This window comes from Oryza glaberrima, chromosome 5, assembly GCF_000147395.1.
Source record: "Oryza glaberrima chromosome 5, OglaRS2, whole genome shotgun sequence".
Taxonomy (NCBI): domain Eukaryota; kingdom Viridiplantae; phylum Streptophyta; class Magnoliopsida; order Poales; family Poaceae; genus Oryza; species Oryza glaberrima.
Window position 1 is genome coordinate 19,164,637 of NC_068330.1, and position 20,630 is coordinate 19,185,266.

General features: G+C 46.1%; 1 protein-coding gene across 1 annotated transcript; it reads left to right on the plus strand.

Moving 5' to 3' along the window:
• The first annotated feature begins 10,400 nt into the window (after positions 1–10,400).
• LOC127774453 (glycerol-3-phosphate 2-O-acyltransferase 6-like) lies at positions 10,401–14,124 on the plus strand. Its single transcript, XM_052300706.1, has 2 exons — positions 10,401–11,160; positions 13,023–14,124. Exons 1-2 carry the CDS (start codon positions 10,552–10,554, stop codon positions 13,872–13,874), a joined length of 1,461 nt encoding a protein of 486 aa, XP_052156666.1. The 5' UTR covers positions 10,401–10,551; the 3' UTR covers positions 13,875–14,124.
• Positions 14,125–20,630: the final 6,506 nt, after the last annotated feature.

Genomic DNA, 20,630 nt, shown 5'->3' on the forward strand with positions numbered 1-20,630 from the left:
CAAATTGCGTTGATTTGTCATGGTCATCTGAGAAGAGCCTTTCGATGGCATTGCTTTCCTAACCCCAAAAAAAAGGAAAGAAAAAAGAAATACACAATCCTTATCACAGAGGGATTTACACCTACAGTGCCAATGAAACAAACTAGTTCCAAGTAGTCAGCTTAAAAATTCACTAATCCATAGATCCAAAGTACAGAAGCACTAATAAGTCAATAATAAGTCAAGTATGAAAGCACAAAAGTGCAGACAAATACCAAATCGATGGCCCTGGCTGCTGCCCTCGATGGCGGACCTGCCGCACGCCTCCGCCTAGCGGAGCCCAACCTGCGCGCCAGATGGATGCTGTGCTTGGTTGCTGCGTGCTGCTAGTTGTTGGGCCGGCGTCCCCAGCAGAAGCCGCATACGCGACTGAGCCGGCGAGCCTCGCCTCCGCCTTGCACCCCCAGCGGCCGGCTCAAGCTGCTATCTATCTCTATCACAGTTGGCTTTCTTGGCTGCTAATATGTGGTCCTCGGTGTTCTCGTTCCCATCTTTCTCTCTCTCTTTTTTTCTGGAAGAAGCGCGAAGGGCCACGGTTTACCGCCAAACACACAAAAGTGGCGCCAACGACGACGTGCGCACGCGTGGGCGCGCCCTTCTTTCGCGCCAGGAAAGTTTCCAAAGAGGTCAGTCCTCTTTCTTATTTTCCTGTGAAAATGAACTAAAGAAATGCAATCCTTAGGAATGTTTCCTTTCATTTCCTATGAATCAAAGATATACATAGGAAAAAATCCATAGGATTGTAAATCCTACAAAAATCCTATGCCAATCCTTTGAATCAAAGGAGCCCTAACTGTGGAGGATTTGTAGTGTTCGGCGGCCTCTCTCCGCCGTCCAATATTTTTGTCAGTGCCCCACACAATGATCAATGATGTGAAGGAAGTCTGGATGGACGAACGAGAGCAATTGATCAGTCATGATGTTGACGACTAATTAGCAAAATTTCATTTGACGTATATGTAACCAATACAGTATTAGATTCGTGACTACAGTAATCAATAAAGTTTTGGGTGGTACTCCATGCATGTTGCATATCAACCTTACTGGTGCGATTTACGGCTAGCATTCCATGCATGACAACCGTTTCAAAATATCACTACTACTACTTAGTTTTTGGAAGGACACGACTACAAAGCTAGTGGTAGCTGTATTGTCTAAACCAGCTACCACTCTATTTATGAGAGACCCTACCCACCTATTATATGCTTCAAATAAAAATTTCTCTTAAACTACTTATCCGATCTACGATCCGATTACACCGTTGTGTTCGTAACAATTAAATCTTTATAACAAGATCTCACATGATTATATTTTGATGAAAAAATATAAATTACTTTTATGATATATCTAAATTACTTTTAGATTTCACTAAATTACTTCTTAGACATATAAAAGTAAATTCAATAAAGCCTAAAAGTAATTTATATATTATAGAAGTAACTTATAACAAAAAGAGAGTAATTTTAATGCATGCCATTTTTCACTGGATGTGACTACACAACTAGTGGTAGCTGGTTTGGACTCCATCTAATGTCTCCTTTCAACTTGAAAAATGCAATAGTATGTATCTTTTTTTAATCTTTTTAATAGCTTATATCTTTAAAAAAAGATACACTACTGGGCAAATGCCTGGTAGTATTCATTTCAAAAAAAACTTATATCTTTTAAATCACATATTACTTCTAATGTCATGACAAAGTTACTTCCGTTTTGTTTTAAGTTACTTTTATAATATATGTAAATTACTTTTAGATTTTATTAAATTTACTTTTATATGTCTAAGAAGTAATTTAGTCATATCTAAAAGTAACTTATATATATATGATAAAAGTAACTTACGTATATAATAAAAGTAATTTATAAATATAAATATTTTTTCATCGTAATATACTCATGTAAGATCTTGTTGTGAAGATTTAATTGTAACGAACGCAATGGTGTAATCGAATTAAAGATCGGATAAGTAATTTAAAAGAAAACTTTATTTGAAGAGGAAAAATACATGCATGTATATCGAGAAATAAGGCACACAGTATGTTGATACTTCTCGTTGTGCCATGAGAGCGCAGCCACGCGGATGGACGATAGGCGCAATCGGACGGGTGTGAGACGCGTCGCTTGATACGACTAAAATGAGAAACCTCTCATATTAGATTTTATGTTTTTGGAACTAAACAGGGCCTTAGTTTACTACTTAGTTTGTCGGCGAGAATGTTTTACGAGTAGAAAGTTGGACGTGCCAACGAGTACGATTAGCAAATTTAGTTTGTCTACGTACAATCAATGTAAAAGCTGTGTAGTACTTCATTCGTTTCATATTATATAGTATTGCCCATATTCATATATATATATATATATATAGACACTCATATGTGGCACCATGGTGCCCGGGCACCATGGTATCTAATGCACAAAATCACTCAAATTTTTCAAAATTTTCAAATTGTGAGTATATACCTAGTTATAATAATTCGATTCATACCTATACCTATCAACAAAACAACTCAAATTTAACTTTATTTCACAATCCATGATTACATATCTAACTAATTATATATATGGATGCTATATACCTAGAATCAAAATCTAACAAAAATAAGTTCAAATTCAGTTCAAACTTGCTTTGAACTAGTTAGTAAAGTAGTTAATGTTAATACCTAAGTAATTGAAAAAGTTTCATACTCATTTGAATTGGGTATATACTCAATTTCAACAATGGTGCCCGGGCACCATGGAGCACCAAACAAATTTAATATATATATATATACATATATATATATATATATATATATATATATATATATATATATATATATATATAACTACTATACGGCGCTACAGGCGCCACGTATTAGATGGCGCCTGACATAATTAACACCCCTGCCCCACCCCCCCCCCCCCCGCACATTCAATGATTGCTAATGGTGACACTGACGCGCCTATATCACGCCAAAGATCTCCGTTTTCACCCTCACGCGCGGTCCCACGTCCCAATCGGTGGCTGAATCAGCAATACCCGATCACGTCACGTCACGTCCTCATCACCGGCCGTAGTTAATTTTTAACTTAGCGACCTACCACCCCGCCACCCCCACGTGAACTCGATTTGGTGCAAGCTACACAATTAACTGTTAACTCAACCACCCACCCCCACGCGCAAGTTAAATTTTAACTCAGCGACCCACAACCCAACCCTTCCCCCACACGCACTCGATCTAGTGCATACCACACAGTTAAATTTTAACTCAGCTACCCACAACCCACGCATACTCGATCTAGTGCATACCACACAGTTAAATTTTAACTCGACATACTGACTCTATCTTGTATATATATTACGGATTCCCATCTTAGAAATCGTCTACCCACTCTTTCCTCTTCCTCTCCACATTTTACGGATCAGCAACGACTTGTGGTTCCTTGTGCAGAGAGGAGGAACGGCGATGGCGATTAGGGGATGAGGAGTGGCGGCGAGGCAGTTCCGATGATGGCTTGGCGACGAGGAGGACCGGTGGCAGTTTGAGGATGAGGAGGACCGGCGTCAAGGAAGAGCGGCGGATCCGGTGGCGTTGAGGTGCGTGGACGTGCGCGATAGTGGTGCGGTATCGACGGGTGACTGTGGGCGGGAGGTGATGCGGCGGTGGATCCGGCTGCCGCTCTGCACCCCATGCACGCGGATCCGGCTACAGTGGCGCGGATCCAGCGCGGTTGCGGGCGGCGCGTCTGCGGATCCGGCGCCCCCTTCCTCCCGCGTGGATCCTGCACGGGTGAAGACTATGGGCATGAGGCAAGATGGCGGCAACTTTCGCGGTGGTGAGCTTGTCCTCCGGCATCCATGGAGCAGCGGCGGGCATCCATGGAGATGGCGGCACCAAGCATGCCTCTCTCCGAGTTTTCCATTTTCATCTTCTTCACCGGCGGAAGGAGCGGGCACCGCCTGTTGTTTCCGTTCTCAATCTGGAAACCACCGAGAGCCACCTTTATTTCCATTCGACAGATCCAGAAGGAGAAGAAAGCTGCCAGGATCAACAACACAATCAATCAATTATGTTTCCTGATTTTGGTTGGACGTTGTCTTGTTATTTGATCTCACTGATGTGTTATTGCATTATTTGTGTGTAATTAGTTTCTAATACATGTGATTCCTATATGATTAGATGCATCCGGACATCTTGCAAAAAAATTGCAATCTACATATCAGTATATTGACAATTAAAAAAGTACTATATGTAATGTTTGGAGTAAAATATTTACTATTTGTAATTTGTCGGTAAAAGTAACTAAATGATCTACGATAGTTGAATCTGACCATACCTAAAAGAAACAGAAATTCCGTTCCTGTGGAGAGAAAACTAAATTTAGGTGTACAAGCATTATTTTCGGATCAAGGACTCTGTTCATTATCCACCAGGACCACCACAACAGGATGTATCGCATGAAATGATTTCGCAGCTTATGGAATTAACGCCAAATCAATGCACGCTATGATTTCGCAGTTTCTGGACCGGCGGATCCGGCGACATGGAGTTGAGTTCTATCCGGTGAATTAATCATTAGTTAATTTCCATCGACGTAATTTCCGGGGAGATGTGCATCAAAACAATAAAATTCTAATAATAAAGTGTGAATTACGTCACACATCGCCATCACCGCCTAATGTCTCAAAGTTTTTCATCTTCTCATACCAGTTTACAATAAGTTAAAATTTAACTCATATTCCTTGTCATCAGAAACAACACACATCCATAAAAAAAGAATCTACCAGTAAATTTTTAACTACCACCAACTGTAATTTTAAGTTAATGACGGCTCATTCATACAGCTAGAACATAGGTAAAATTTTAACTCAACAACGAAATCACCGCAGCGCATCACCCAACATAGTATTAGTTAAAATTTAACTTCACATTTGGTTTTGTTTGGTCCAGCGGGAGAGGGTTCATTGCTTCACGTTGCGCCATGTTTTTCGTAAGTTACTTTTTAACTCCACAGTCCACAGTCCGTTGGTTTGGTTTAGTGGGCAGTCTTTTTGTTTGCGCCACAATTTCTGCCAATTAAATTTTAACTACCCAGTACCTTGGATAGATTTGGTGGGCTGACATCGCCTCGTTGTGTGTGGCACCATTTTGTTCCGTGGCGCCAGTGCCTGTGTGTGGCGCTGGGTAGCGCCACTGTATATATACATATATATACATATTCATATTCATATATGTATCTAGATTCATTAACATCTATTTGAATGTGGATAATACTAGAAAGTCTTATAATATGAAATGGAGGGAGTACTAACTTAAAAACCACACCAAATGGTGCAGCGTAAATTTAATTGGGCAGAACTGAATTGATCAACGGGACAGCTAAAATGGTGCAAAAACCACACTAAACAGACCCCGAATGGTTCGAGATTCTCATTTCTCGGCGATTTGAATGGACAATATACTAGGAGTATTTCAGACTCCAGCGGCCAGCGATAAGTTCTGCCTCGACTATCTTTAAATCGCGTGTCACGATACCATATGTAATTTACTCGCAGTAAATTGCAATTGCATGTGCAATTAGTTCATTTTAGAAAACAAGTCAAGACTCATGGAGTGAGTTCCCCAAAAGAAGAGACACATGAAGTGATGGTGGACCATTGTGGAGAGGGTTGTTCAGATTGTACGCTTAAACGTAAACCGTCAGTTGTTTGTGTTTATATGGGAATATCCAAAATGACGCGCTCAGTGTCAGCTCATCCTCCCAGGTACTACGTACTACAAAGGGACAGAGAGCGACGGTGCAACCGATGGTGCAGCAGGAGCATGTGCAGATTTACTGATACCATAGTAGTAAGGCAAACTTTTCCCTCAACCCTGGCACTTCATTCATTCATCTGTGGATCAAATCTCTCACAATCTTGTCTGCAGTATCAAATGGAGGATGCTAGGGCCCCCGTGCAGAACACAGTAAAATCTTGCCTATGAAATCCCCCTCTCTCATCGGGTTGGTTTAGTTTGTGGTCTAAATAGGCCTTACCAAATTTTATCAATGCTAAATTTTGGTAAGTTTTAGCATGACTAATTTTGGTAAGGCAAAGCTGTGTTTAGATTAAAGCCAAAATAGCCTAAGTTTACTATTGAAATGACCTATTTTCTTAGGCATATCAAAATTTGGCTTCAAACCAAATAAACACTAAGCACTATTTAAATTGCTAAATATTAGTAAGTCTAATTTAGGCCTCAAATCAAACCAGCCCCTCGTCTCCTCGTGTTGGCCTTGGCATCTCCAGGGGGACCAGGCGAGAGTCGAGGCGCCAACGATCCGACGACACCCGTCCTTATCCCCTGCTCTGCTCTGCTCCCCGATCCGTCGAGAGAACTCCGTCGCCAGCTTCCACCTGCTGCGCCGCGCCCCGGTTTTCCACCCCCGCCTTATCCTCCCCGCACATTTCTTACCGTCCGCGTACGCAACGTAACGCGCGCCTCACCGTAGCCGTAACATCTCGCCGCTATCCGTTCCGCGCGCGCGGGCGATCGGGCCGGCCGCTGCCCATCACACGAGCGAGCCGCGAGAGGTGTGGCGCATCAGCGCGCAGCTTTCGCGTCCTCCCGGGCTGATCCGGCCCATGCTCGCGGCTGCGTACATATTCGCCTTTAACATTGACACGCCCGTACCATATGCCAATATACATCTGACATCGCGCGTGTAATTCTGCCTTGTTCTTTTAGTCTTTTGAATCTTGAAGCTAACTGGAGTAGCTTGGGCATGTTTGGTTGCTGCCCTGAGAAGAAATTGCTTGCCTGAGTATAACGTGAGACTGTTTGGTTGTCTCCCTGAGACTCAAGATTCCACGTCTGGCCTGATGTCCTCCTGCACGTCGTTAGCCTGAGCCAGGCGACCAAAATAGGTCGCCTGAGCTCCAGGCGAGTCCACTTACCACCGTAATCTTCTTCTGTCTGGAGAGAACGATAAGATTTCAACAGCCACACGCGTGCCCCCGCCGCCGCCGCCGTCGCCATCGTCACGCGGAGCTGCTGCAGTTGTTTTCTCCATCGCCGTCATGTGAATCAGCCACCTCCACCCTTGCTGGATTCACCGAGGAAGAGGCTGACTCGCCGGATCCCTCTGCATCCTGCTGCTTCGCTTTGTTGTACTTGTATCCGCCGTTCGCGTGAAGCACGGGAAGGAAACAGGTACTGCAGCCATTCCAGATCTGATACCGTGAAGGCTTTCATGGTTTGTTTGATTGAATCAATTGGCAACCAGCTGAAAGAAATTGTTGCAGATTTTGCTAGATGCGTGGATTTAGGGGTTTTTTTCCTTGTGTTTTTTTTCTAATTATAATTAGTACCTGACTTAGTGGTTCTCATCCAGATCCTAATCATGTTTCTTCCTCTCAGGCAAAGGTACACAACCAAACAAGTAAAATGTCAGGCTGTCTGACCAGGCCATCTTCATTAACTTCTTCTATGCCTAACAGGCATGCAATTTTCTCAGGCACGGTACTCAGGGTATCAACCAAACAGGCCATTAATTAGTGTGCTAGCTTGCTTACGAAACGCACTACAAGGATCGCAGCTCATGCGCGCTCGGATGAACTCGCTTCTTTTTTCCTTGGCGTGCCTGTTGCATGACGTGATGGGAGAAGGGGAGTCAAGGAGGAGGGCGTACAAGTTGTCGAGCACATGTTCTTATACGTGTGTCGCGCGTGCGCCGCGTTATCCAGAGCTACTCTACGCAACGGATCAGGAGAGAAGCGAACAGATAGATAGCGAGCTGCTCGTAGCACTGTGCGTTCCTTTTCCACCTCAGCTGTTGTTTGGCTGTTCCACGTTCCTGATCGGCCTGCCGTGTCAGCGTTAGCATGTCAATCCTGCTTGTGTGGCACTGGCAGTGGCAAGTCGCCCAAGCAGGACAACATACGTATTCATATCTTCTCAAATTTGGGATGTCATCGTCATTGCAAAAGATCCAAGAGGTCGATGTATATGCAAGGCAGAGCAACCGAACTTCCGAAGAAAGTTCGTGCCCTATCTTGTCTTTATAGGGTGCTCTCTTCCTTTTCGCTATGTCAAGCTCGATTGAAATATTTGGATAGTGTATATCCCTACGTGGAGTGAGCACCGCTAAGCTTTCCCCACCTTTTCTTGAAGCTATGAAGCACTAGGTACTCTAGTTTCGTGACGTCCTTGCCATCAATCTACCATGAAAGGTTAGAACAACCGCGGTACAAAACCATCAAATTTGTTCGATTCGATGAGAATTTTGGATTCCGACACATCGACGCTAAGGTTTGTGGGTTGGATACAGAGCAAAGTGAGACGGGCGGGCGGGGAATTGATTAAAGTTTCTCTCTGATCACAGTCTCGATGAGACCCTTGCCGCGTGAATCGTGATTGCACCGTTGCACCAAGAGATGAAGAGATGCAGGCATGCAGCCGAGCGCGATGGCCCACTAATCTTTCAAATCCACAAAGAATAAGTTTACTTCGTGAACCCTCAAAAGTGATTAAAATCTAATCCGTGACCCTAAACCACAAGACCGGATATCTCGACCCCTAACTCTTAAAACCGGAGCAATTTGACTCCCTGGACGGTTTTGGATGGCAGTTTTGCTGACGTGGCGTCTACGTGACGGTATTGACTCGGTCTTCTTTCCACGTGGCGTTGACGTGGCGCTCAGGAGGCATTAGAAATAAAAAAATATGGGACCCATTTCTCATCCACCAAAAGTATGGGTGGGACCACTGGCACGTGGGGCCCACATAAATCATCATCCCCCTCTCTATTTCTCTTCCCTTCGGCAAGTGGCGGCCGTGTGACGGCTGACGGGGGCCAGCGGCGCGCGGGATCCGCCGGCGGCGGCGGCGGGAGGGCAGGCGGGCGAGGGCGGGTGGAGGCGTAGGAGGGGACCCTGGTGACGATGTTGTCGGCGTTGCGGGCGTACGAGGGGCGGCGGGCTGGCGAAATCTCGGGGGGCGCCGCCTCTCCTCCCTCCCTCGCCCGCCGCCGTCGCCGCTCCGGCCCTCGCTAGCCACCGACGCCGCTCCAGCCCTTGTCTGTCGTCGCCGCCGCCGCACCGGCCTCGCCCGCCACTCCAGCGCAGCAAAGGGGGAGAGGAAGGGGGAGAGAGAGAGAGAGAGAAGGGAAGGACCGGAGATGGACGGAGAGCGGCAGAGGCAGGCTCGGCCCCTTCCGCCCCAGCGACGGCAGCGTCGAGCGACGAGATCCCGACGATTTCTCTTCCCCTTCGGCAGGCGGCGGCGGCGGCGGCAGCGGCAGGCACAGCTGCTAGTACTCCAGCTCCCGTCCGTCGTCGTCGATGGCCGCTGCATCTACCGCCCTCGCCGGTCCTCGCCCGCCCGCTCGCCGATGGTCGCCGCCGCCGTCCCCACTGCCCGCCGATGGTTGCCGCCGCCGTCCAGCACGAGCCCGTCGATGGCCGCCGCATCTACCGCCCTTGCCGTCCCCACCACCGCTCCAGCTCCTGCCCGGTGATGCCGCCGCCATCCCCATTGCCGCTCCGGTTGTGAAGAGAGGCTGGGGGAGAGAATGAGAGAAGGGAGAGAGAGGGAGGAGGAAGAAGGGGATGAGAGAGGATGACATGTGGGTCCCACTTGTCAATGGGTCCCCATGTCAGTGAGCCCCGCATGTCATCCTCTGTGTGAATGATAAATGAATTATTTTTTAAAATTCTAATGCCACCTAAGCGCCACGTCAACGCCGCGTGTAAAGGAGACACGGTCAATACGTCTATGTAGACGCCACATCAGCAAAACCGCCATCCAAAACCGTTTAGGGAGTCAAATTACACTGGTTTTAAGAGTTTGAGGGTCAAGATATCCGGTTTTGTGGTTTAGGGCCACGGATTAGATTTCGATCACTTTTAAGGGTCACGAAGTGAACTTATTCCAATCCACAACACGTTAGCACCTCATCGGCCCAATCTTGAAAGCTCGTACGATGCGGCGGGCAATCATCGAGCGAACGCCCGTGGGCCGTTGGCCGTTGACTGCGAAAGGGAGCATATGGAGAGGTCCAGGCGAAAATACGCCATGGACAGCCCACGGGCGTTCGCTCGATGATGATACACCGTACCTCTTTGATCCCGAACTGATTTAGGATTCTTTTTTTATTGACACCAACTGATTTAGGATTCTAGAGAGTAGAGTACAATAATTTGCTTGTTTTCTTTCTGAGGACAAAATGCTCCAGAGCCCAGAGGTCAATTGAATACGTGTGTAGTAACCTTATTTGTGCTTCACCTTGAATGAAACTGTACGTCAAATCCCCTCAGAGAAAATGAACTTCATTGGCGTTTGAGAAAACAACATGTTAATTAAGTTTGATCACGACAAAGCACGCACATCCTCGCTGTCTAATTTAATGTTCAACCGATCGAGGCACACACACACTGCTAGTTTGCATGTACCCGTATAGATCGGTCCATTTCTGCTAGTATACTCCTTTCGTACGCACACCCCTGCATTCTGCTAGCTGCTCCGTGTCTCCCTCGTTGCATGGTAAGCTAGCATGTCGCCGTTCAAGCCGATCGAGCAGTGCTCGACGGAGGGGCGGTCGCAGCAGACGGTGGCCTCCGACCTCGACGGCACGCTGCTCCTGTCCCGCAGCGCCTTCCCGTACTACCTCCTCGTCGCGCTCGAGGCCGGCGGCCCCCTCCGCGCGGTCGCGCTGCTCATGTCCGTGCCCTTCGTCTACCTCACGTACGTCACCATCTCCGAGTCCCTCGCCGTGCGCGCGCTGCTGTACATCGCCGTGGCGGGTCTCGAGGTGAGGGACGTCGAGTCGGTGGCGCGGTCGGTGCTGCCCAGGTTCTACGCCGGCGACGTCCACCCGGAGGGGTGGCGGGTGTTCAGCTCGTTCGGCAGGAGGTGCGTCGTGACGGCGAGCCCCAGGGTGATGGTGGAGCCGTTCGCGAGGGCGTTCCTCGGCGCGGACAGGGTCATCGGCACGGAGCTGGAGGTCGGCGAGGACGGCAGGGCCACCGGCTTCGAAGCCAAGCCCGGCGTGCTCATCCGCGAGCACAAGAGGAACGCGGTGGTGAGGGAGTTCGGCGACGCGCTGCCGGACGTCGGCATGGGGGACAGGGAGAGCGACTTCGACTTCATGGCCATCTGCAAGGTACGGACAAAGAATATTGCCTATTCCCTTAACTACTTACTACTACCTCAGTTCCAAAAATAGTTTGCTTTTACACATGGACAACTGCCTGTCTAAATGTAGAAAAATGAGTTCTTTTTTAAAAAGTAGAGGTAGGATTGTACTAGCACACATGTTCATATTACGTGTGTCCTAGTATTTGGTACAGTACATTTATAACGGCAAGTAGCTTATAGTGCAACCTGCAGGCAGCATATCTGCATATGGAATTTTGCGATGTGGCCGCCCAATTATGTACTTAGTATTTTTTTTTGAAAAGAGATGTACTTAGTATTTCGCATACAATTTGCTATATATTTGATGACAAATTTTACCACAAAAATTTGACAGATGTAATTACAGTACAATCGTAGTGTAATTACACTGTTACTTGCATGTAATTACACTGTAACTATAGTGTAACTTGTATGTAATTTTCAAAAATATCTCCGTAACATGTTATTTCGATAAAATAAGGTTGTGGGAATAAATTCTTTCATATATGTGTGTGCTATGATTTGTTTTCTTCCTCACCAAAACAAATATTGTAATAGATCTAACGATTCAAAATTATGTGAAACTTACATATAAGTTACACTGTAATTACATGCAAGTTACAGTGTAATTACATATAAGTTACAGTGTAATTACACTACCACTGTACTAAAATTACATCTGTCAAATTTTTAGAAGAAAATTTGTCGACAAATGTATAGGTGGTCTCTTTGGCATATATAAGTAGGTTAACTGCAACAGTACAAACAATATATTATTAATTCCTTGTACTATGTAATACACTGAATAGTACAATGAGTATGCATTTTGTTCGTTGCCATTTATGCTGAGGATAATTGTAGTATGGCATTAATCGATCTGGACCAATCTCTCCACGTTAGGTGTCTGCATTCACCGGTGAGATGATCAGTTGAGAGGTAGTTGTGCCATTGATATCGTCCACTGCTTTCTCGTTATCCTTTCTCTGTAGGTGACTCTGAATCTAGCTCTTTTCACGGATTGCATCAACTGATATACGTCGTATTCTTCCCAAGTTCCCTGCATTCATGTCTTATATATGCTAACTGGACAATTAATGGCTCATAGCAGGGCAGCTGCCTGTCAGTGATCACTCCAGCTTGGTTGAATGGTTGAGTTAGCCTGTCTGTTTCATGATATCTGGTACAGGTCCCACTCAATACCGTTTGGTAGGAATTTATACTTGTGATGTACTTATGTCCTCAAATAAGGCCAGGGAGAATATGAACGTAAGCAAATTTGTGATTGCTAGACAGACATGAAAAACCAAAGTCTAGCCATGCATGATCTACAGATTTCCTTGTTTCTTCCCTCCAACTTTGGGAAGTTTGCACTGAATTAATACGGTTTTGCTTCATGGTAGGCCATTATATTTGCAAGTAATGGTCCTACTAGTATAACTGGATCCCAAATTTCCGATGGAGCATCACAATCACGATCATATGTCAAGATCGATATTATGCTGTTTGGGGCAACCGGGCAAACATAGCAGCGGGTAAACTTTGGTTCAACTTACAGTTAATCAGTAGTTAACCATGCTGATATGATAATAAGCTGATTAGTCCATGTAAGTTAATTAATTAACCTACCGGGCATGCATGCAAGTTTTGGATGGATTTACATAATGGATAAGCTGGTACTCTGTTTGTAAATTCTAATCTACTAGCGTCCTTAATTTTTTTACTTCTCCATTTAACCAGCGATCCATGCATTATTCTGTATTTCCGTTGCATACTTGCATCTCCATGCACGTGAACTATGCATGACATGATGCATCTTGATCAACGTGGCACGTGCACGCATGCATGCAGGACGCGTACGTCGTGACCACCTCGCGGAAGCACCGGCCGGTGCCGGAGAGCCAGCTGCTGAGAACCGTCGTCCTCCACGACGGCCGCCTCGCCCAGCGCCCGACGGCGATCAACACGCTGCTCGTCTTCCTCTGGATGCCGGTCGGCTTCGCGCTCGCGCTCCTCCGCGCGTGCCTCAGCCTGCTCCTCCCCGAGCGCGTCCTCTCCTACGCCTACAAGCTCACGGGCGTCGGGCTCGTGGTGCGCGGCCGCCCGCCGCCGCCGGACGGGAGCCCCGGCGTGCTCTTCGTGTGCAACCACCGCACCGTGCTCGACCCGGTCGCCGTCGCCGCCGCGCTGGGCCGCAAGGTGATCTGCGTCACGTACAGCGTCCCTCGGAAAACGTACGGCATGAGCTCCAGGCTCCCGGAGGCGCTCACGGCCTCGCCGGTCAAGGCCGCCGTCGCGCTGTGCAGGGAGCGCGACAGGGACGCGGACCGTGTCCGGCGGCTGCTGGAGGAGGGCGTCGACATCGTCGCCTTCCCCGAGGGCACCACCTGCCGAGGGGCGTTCCTGCTGCGGTTCAGCTCGCTGTTCGCCGAGCTCACCGACCGCATCGTGCCGGTGGCCATCGCCACCAGGGAGACCATGTTCCACGGCTCCACGGCGCGCGGGTTTAAGGGCATGGACCCTTACTTCTTCTTCATGAACCCGCGGCCGGCGTACGAGGTCACGTTCCTGAGCCAGCTGCCGAGTGAGCTCACCTCCGGCGGCGGCGGCAAGTCGCCGGTCGAGGTGGCCAACTACGTGCAGAATGCGCTCGCCGGGCAGCTGGGGTCCGAGCACATCGGCATCACGCGCAAGGAGAAGTAGCGAATGCTTGCCGGCACCGACGGCCGTGTGGAGTCGAATGAGGACTAGAACCAGAAGCCACACGCCCACTATTATTGGTTCCAATATATATGGCCAGGAGCCTCGTTTCTTCGTTATTTCTGTCACATAACAAGCTTCAAGTGCTTATACGAGAACTGAAGATGCAACATAGTAGAACTCATGTTGTTCGTTGTGGACTTGTGGTATAACGACTTTGATCATTTCTTTGTCCTTTTATTTTTACAAAAATCCAAGAAATATAGTCATATAAGTTACATACTGATGTAAATTCTTTTGCTATATAATAGATTTGGCTATGTTTTTTTTTTCTTTGAAAGGATGGCAAAAGCTTAGCCTCGTATATTAATAGAAAGGAAACACTAAATGATATACAGGGTTAGTTTAAAGAAAACGACATGCCCACAAAAGAAAAACACTAAATGATATCTTCCAAAATTGTAGGATCGAATCACAAGAACTAAGCCAACCAGAGGGGGGTGAATGGTTGATATACCCAAAAACCGAAAACTTTTAGCAGAAATAAAAGTTACCCTCAATTTCGATGAGATCGGTCTGACCGGAGTAGATTAGCCGGTCTGACCGAAACGTAGCCGCTGGTCTGACCGGTGTTGAATCTCCGGTCTGACCTCCGAGATCTGCTCCTGACGCCTGTCACCAACGCCGGTCTGACCGTCGTGTACCCGCCGGTCTGGCCGCCGCGATGCCGCTGGTCTGACCGTCGGTGTGCCGCCGGTTAGACCGCCGAAACCCGGTGAAACACAAATCGAAGAACTCTTAAAGTAGATGACAACTTTATTGATTCTCTCTGTGTTTACAAAGTGCACCGACAGCACTCCTTACAAAAATTTCGACTAAACTCGAAACCCTAACTCAAAACTCAACTCAATTGCTCTCAAAAGCGATACCGGGAAGCCTCACGCTCCCCCTCTATTTATACATGAGGTAGGCAGCCTAAAGCCATGAACCAATCTCATACTAAGAGTCCTAAACACCTTAGGAAACCCTCTAGTACAAGAAAGAAACTGTACATAACCAATCGTACCAAATTTGGACTCCTTCCAAATTTTACTCCGCATTCCATACGCACACAATAACTCCATCGTATGCCATATGGAATCTCCATCAACCACGTGCATCAACTCTAGCCTAAGTATCCCGCATGATCTCTGTCCACTACGGATGTCGCCTTATCCCCAAGCCGACTCCCGGTCCATCACCGCAAATACTTTCCCGAGACATCGAGTCACCTACACATGGAACAAACAAAGAAACCATATTCCGAGACCAAGCTATCTCCAACTTGACTCATTAGTAGCAAACAACAGTATTACATACGTATAGTATCCATCTAGAAGTCATAATCATGAAATAATCACGGATATCCAAACAAACAACCCGAAACCGAAACCGATACAGTGTCGTCCGGTCAGACCGCGGGCTGCGCTGGTCTGACCGCGCATTACACGCTGGTCTGACCGGCTACCAGAGCCCGGTCTGACCGGTTACATAAAATGACGAATCCTGCAATCACCTGTGAAATCCAATCATCTCCAAAACCACTTCGTGAATAAATTCCAAATAACAAAACCAATAATCTCCAATGCCCAATTATTCATCACAGAATAATAATCAAAAACACCTTTGATTTTACAAAAATTCCAAACTCCTGCAAGACTACTACCTTGAGACTCCTGCTTTAACCCATGCTCTACCTTCCTCCTTAATCTTAGCGAGGATTGATGCCGGCGTTGAGGCGATGTTTCAGAAGATTCTTGCGTTGCGCTTACACTAAATCTCCCAAGAAACTAGGATCACCAGAGTTCGCAGCGGATTGCGGGGTTTGTTTGGAAACTCAACTACGAGGTTCCACCAAAGCTCAATGGATTGACAATCATTGCATTTGCCCATTTGGATAGATTTGGCTATGTCATTGTCATATGCCAAAACCTATATTCTCGACAATAGTTGTGATAATCAAAGTTAACTTATGTAACTTGTTAAGTTCTTAATAGAGTAAATTACACCAGTGGCCCTTAAACTTGTAAGTAGGTTTCATCTAGATCCACGAACTTACAATCGCACATCAAAATCCTTTAACTTGGTTTATTGTATCATTAATTCCGGTCCAAAGCCTCGTTTGACATGTCCACGTGGCATGCCACGGTGGATTATCGGTGGTCCCACACGAGGGTAGGGACCAACTAAAAAAATCCTTTTCTTTTTTCTCCTGCTTTCTTCTTGCTGCTGACGGCGATGAGATTCCACGGCCGCCACTCCACTAACACGCCCCTATCCACTGGCCCGCTGGTGAGCTGGCCGCCACTAGCTCGTCCTTGGTCATCCCCGTGGAGCTGCCCCTACCCGCAGGCCTTGCCCTCTCATCACCACCACCGCCGAGCTCAAGTTCCATGAGGTGGCCATCGGAAGCTCGACCTCTAGCCTAACCCCTCCTCCTCCATCCTCGCCTCCTCCGACTCTCTCCACCACTGTGAGCTTTCCCCGCACTGCCACCACCACCACCCCACCCACTCCCTCCTAGCCTTCTCTGCCTCTGCCTCGGCTGCGGCTGCGGAGTTCGCTGCTTCAGCTTTCGTATCTCGTGCCGCCGTCAGCCTCCCGCTCCCGCGCGCCACCGTGCGCGCTGACCGCCTGCTACCACTTGACCCGCCCGCCATCGCTTGACCGTCCCAGGCTCGGTGAGGGAGGCAGCGGCTGCCTGGTGGAGGACAAATCCTGGAAGACGGTGACGGCGACCACCATCCCCTTCTTTTCTCAACTACTCCGCCGACAGTGGCGACGACAGAGAGGAGGGGAAGAGAGAGGATCACCGGCTGCTTGAGGAGCCTCCTCGGTGGCTGCCATGGTGGGGGAAGAGGAGAGAAGGAGGTCGACGGTGAAGAGCTCGAGGCCATGTTGCCACTCTGCCTCGAGCCTCGCGGCCACCCTGCTACGTCCATCTCATCCTCATCGCCAGCCGCTGCCACTTGAGTAGATTTGAGGTGGGGGCTATCGGATTTGAAGAAGCGACAGCTATGACGACTTCCTCGACTGTCGGCACAGTCTCGTCGACGGTGACGGGAGAGAGCAGGGAGCTCACCGTAGCCGTCGTCAGCTTCAGCCTCGAGCCTCCACTTCGCCATCGATCAACCCCTCGCCGGTGGTGCCCAGTGCCATCTCTCTTTCTACTACTTGCTTGTTATCACCACCAATGCATCCATTGGTGGAGGAGTGGAGGAAGAAGAGAGAAAATTGGGCAAAGGTGGAATTTTATCATGTCATCATCAATGTGGCATGATCATGGGTAAGATCATAGTCAAACGAGACTTTGGACCGGAATGATACATAAACCAAGTTAAGAGATATCGATGCGCGATTTGTAAGTTTGTGGACCTGCTTGAAAGTTTAAGAACTGCTGGTGTAATTTACTCTTCAATAAAGTAGGGCTATTACTATTGGAGAGGTCTCGTGTTAGTTACATGTTGGCCTTCAGCAGTGGCCAAGTGCGTATTCAACGCTAAGAGCCTATAAGTTGCATTGCATCCTAGATTCTCTGGAGATATTCTTGAAGAGGTCTAACTGGATCTTCAGATTCTGCCGAGAGAGTTGACAAAAATATACTTTTTAATATAATGAGTTGACAAAAATAATTGTTACGCCATTCTCTTATCTGCGATATATTCGCTGTCTTAGCGAGTCCTTAATTACTAACATTATCACGAAACCATCATTTGATTGCTGGAATATTGTTATTTATTGAGTAGCCAGTTAGCTAGCTTCTGATGCATAAAGGACTCATTCATGGATAGAAAAATGACAACGCCCATAAAGTTTAGGATTTAAATAACCTATCCAGAATTAATATTCGGATCAATCGATCTGTCGAATACCTGTCACCATCACCTGGTGCGGCTTTTTTAGTTTCACATGGAAATGCAAATTTAAAACACAAGTATTCATCGTAGCTAGACCTTAGCATCTTTTGATATATTCTTTGTTGGATCTGTTGTTGTTCCATTAAACCTCTACTGGCTCCTCTCAATTCTTTTTTTGTTTGTTTGTTTGAAAGACTGTCTACTCTGCTTGTGTACATTGTCTTAATCTTTTCCCAATTCGTCCTATGCTATTTTTCTGGCCTGTCCATCTTGTACCTTTTGTTGTACATTTGATTCCTTCTTTTTCTTAATACAATTATTCCATCCATTTTTTTTGTGTAACAAACGAGGATTAGGTAAAGTAGTTCCCAAGTAATAAACACGGATCCAAAACCTGGCGGCGTCAAACTTGTGTCTGCCTCTATGGACGTGCTACAGTCTTTGATTTTTTTTGCTTACCTAGTTACCTAAACCATATGCATTTGATGACCTTAGTGTCCGAACGACACACGCCCGGATCGAACACCTCGTGTGCCACACACGATCGACGGTGCCGCGCGAGAAATGCGAACAACCGCAACAACCTCCCCATCGTGAACTCGCACGTCTCGGTGAAACAAACAGCTGCTATTTGGCCGGACTCAACTCTGAATAAAATGACACAAAAACGAAAAACGAAAAACGAAGACGTGCTACAGTGAGAACTAAAGAACAGGGGAACTAAAGAACAGAGGAACAGCACAGGTCTAAACCCAAATTGCCAACATCGAAATCCTGGCTTTGCCCCGACTAGTTTATATGCTGCATATTTTTATCACTGCTTTAAGAATTAAAATAATTGTAAAAGTGCAAACATTTCCAGCTAGCTTTGAATTACTTTAATAGTTTAATCAAAATATATATTGTAAAAATTACTTGAATAAAAACATCAACGGTCAAACTGATCTTTGATAAGAGGAATCTCAAGGTACCATATTGACTATTTCCCTTATTAAAATTTTAACCATTGAAAAATAAGAAAGTAAGTAAGCTTTTTTTTCCTGACAACACTACCATATACCTAATTCAGTGTATAGTACAAGGCCAGCTCCCCGCGAATCTAGCATGAAACTTTAGTCATCTAACTGTGTCTCCATGCACGCATGCACACACTCTTCTTTTTCAGTAGTTATATAAGAAATGGCAATGTACCAGGGGCGAAGCTATAGCCATCTATCGGGGTCCACTGACTCCGACGATTTCTTGTGTACGTTTCTTACTCCACTTAATTTTACCGTGTATGACCCCGGTCGATAAAAACACTAGACCCCGGTAACCATGATTTGTTATAGCCTGATTAATTAGCAACTTGAAACGACACGTTTGAGATTAGCAAGCAACAAATAGGAATTAGCTAGCGCTAATGATTATACGTCAGCCCAAAGGCCCAATATACATTTTGGTAATCTTAGCAGTGAGTATTTGTGCATTTAATGTCTACTTTGTTTACATATTAATTATGTCCGGTTTTTAATAATTTCTCCGTTTCAGGTTATAAGTCTTTCTAGAATTGACCACATTCATAAAGATATTAATGAATCTATGCATAATATGTAGATTCATTAATATCTATATAAATATGGGCAATGCTAGAAAGTCTTATACCCTGAAACGGAGGTAGTATAATTTATAGACATGTCTGTGCGTTGCAACAATCTCCTATGGGCCAATGGTTGCTCGTAGCATTATTTAATATATGGATTTTCATCCTCGAGGGGATATCTCCTCATTGTTTGAATGTCATCTAAATAGTTATAAAAAAAATTGACAACATAGGTTGATAAGAAATATATCACTCTACAAACATGCAAAATCAAATTTGACTTCTACAAGTTACAACAAAAAAAATAAACTGAAAATAGTTATCGTACATTCGCATTTATATTTGTTATTTTTGTTTCAATTTGTAGAAGTTAAATTTTAACTTGCATATTTGTGGAGTGATATATTTCGTATTAATCTAGCTATTTAGATGAGATGAACGAAACGAGGGATATCCCCTCGAGGGATGAAATTACTTTCCCCGTTATTTAGTTTTCTGTTGGGTCTGATTTTTCCCAGTTTTTTTTCTTTCAGGGTGGATGATAAATTCTGTTTTTATGTAGTAGAGATAAAATAGGCAAGCAAAGTATTATGGAGCGATTCTTGAACCCCCCCCCCCCCGGCTATTTTAGAAGATCTAACAATGTATCATACACTAAATTAGTATTGACCCCGTCGACCATTTATCCTGGCTTCGCCCCTGCAATGTACGATGTACATATATCATATGCACTACCTATATAATACAACCAATCACTCTACTTATCATCAATTTCTTAATCAGAGCATCATGGATCCGTGGAGTACTTAAATGCTGCTGCATATGCCAGGCAGGGCTCTGCCTAGCATCATGTGCTCCTTGGTGCTAGTATATAATGGGGGTACTATATACTACTGTAGCGCTAATATTGCAACAATACTTAATCACACCTACTGAATTACCAATATTCTCTGATCTCCGCATCCAAGAACTGAGGCCGTTTTGCCCAGCTGTGACTATAAAATTAAATTGGAGTCCGTATTGTTTAGGTGATCAGGTCAAATGTTTAAGCTTCATATGTACTCCAGCCTGCCCCAGCAGCAGCAAAGCCCTGGCTCCAGACGACTAAGGATGGAGAGGGCCAATGGGGTGAAGAGGAGAGGATCAAGGAGCCATGACGCATGGGCTGTTTGTCGCATCCAGCCGCCCTACGTCAGCTGGTCGTTCAATGACGTTTACTAGACGGCTGGTGCCAGGTTTGTGTAGACTCCACTGTAACAGTAGAGTAAGGCTGTGTCGTAA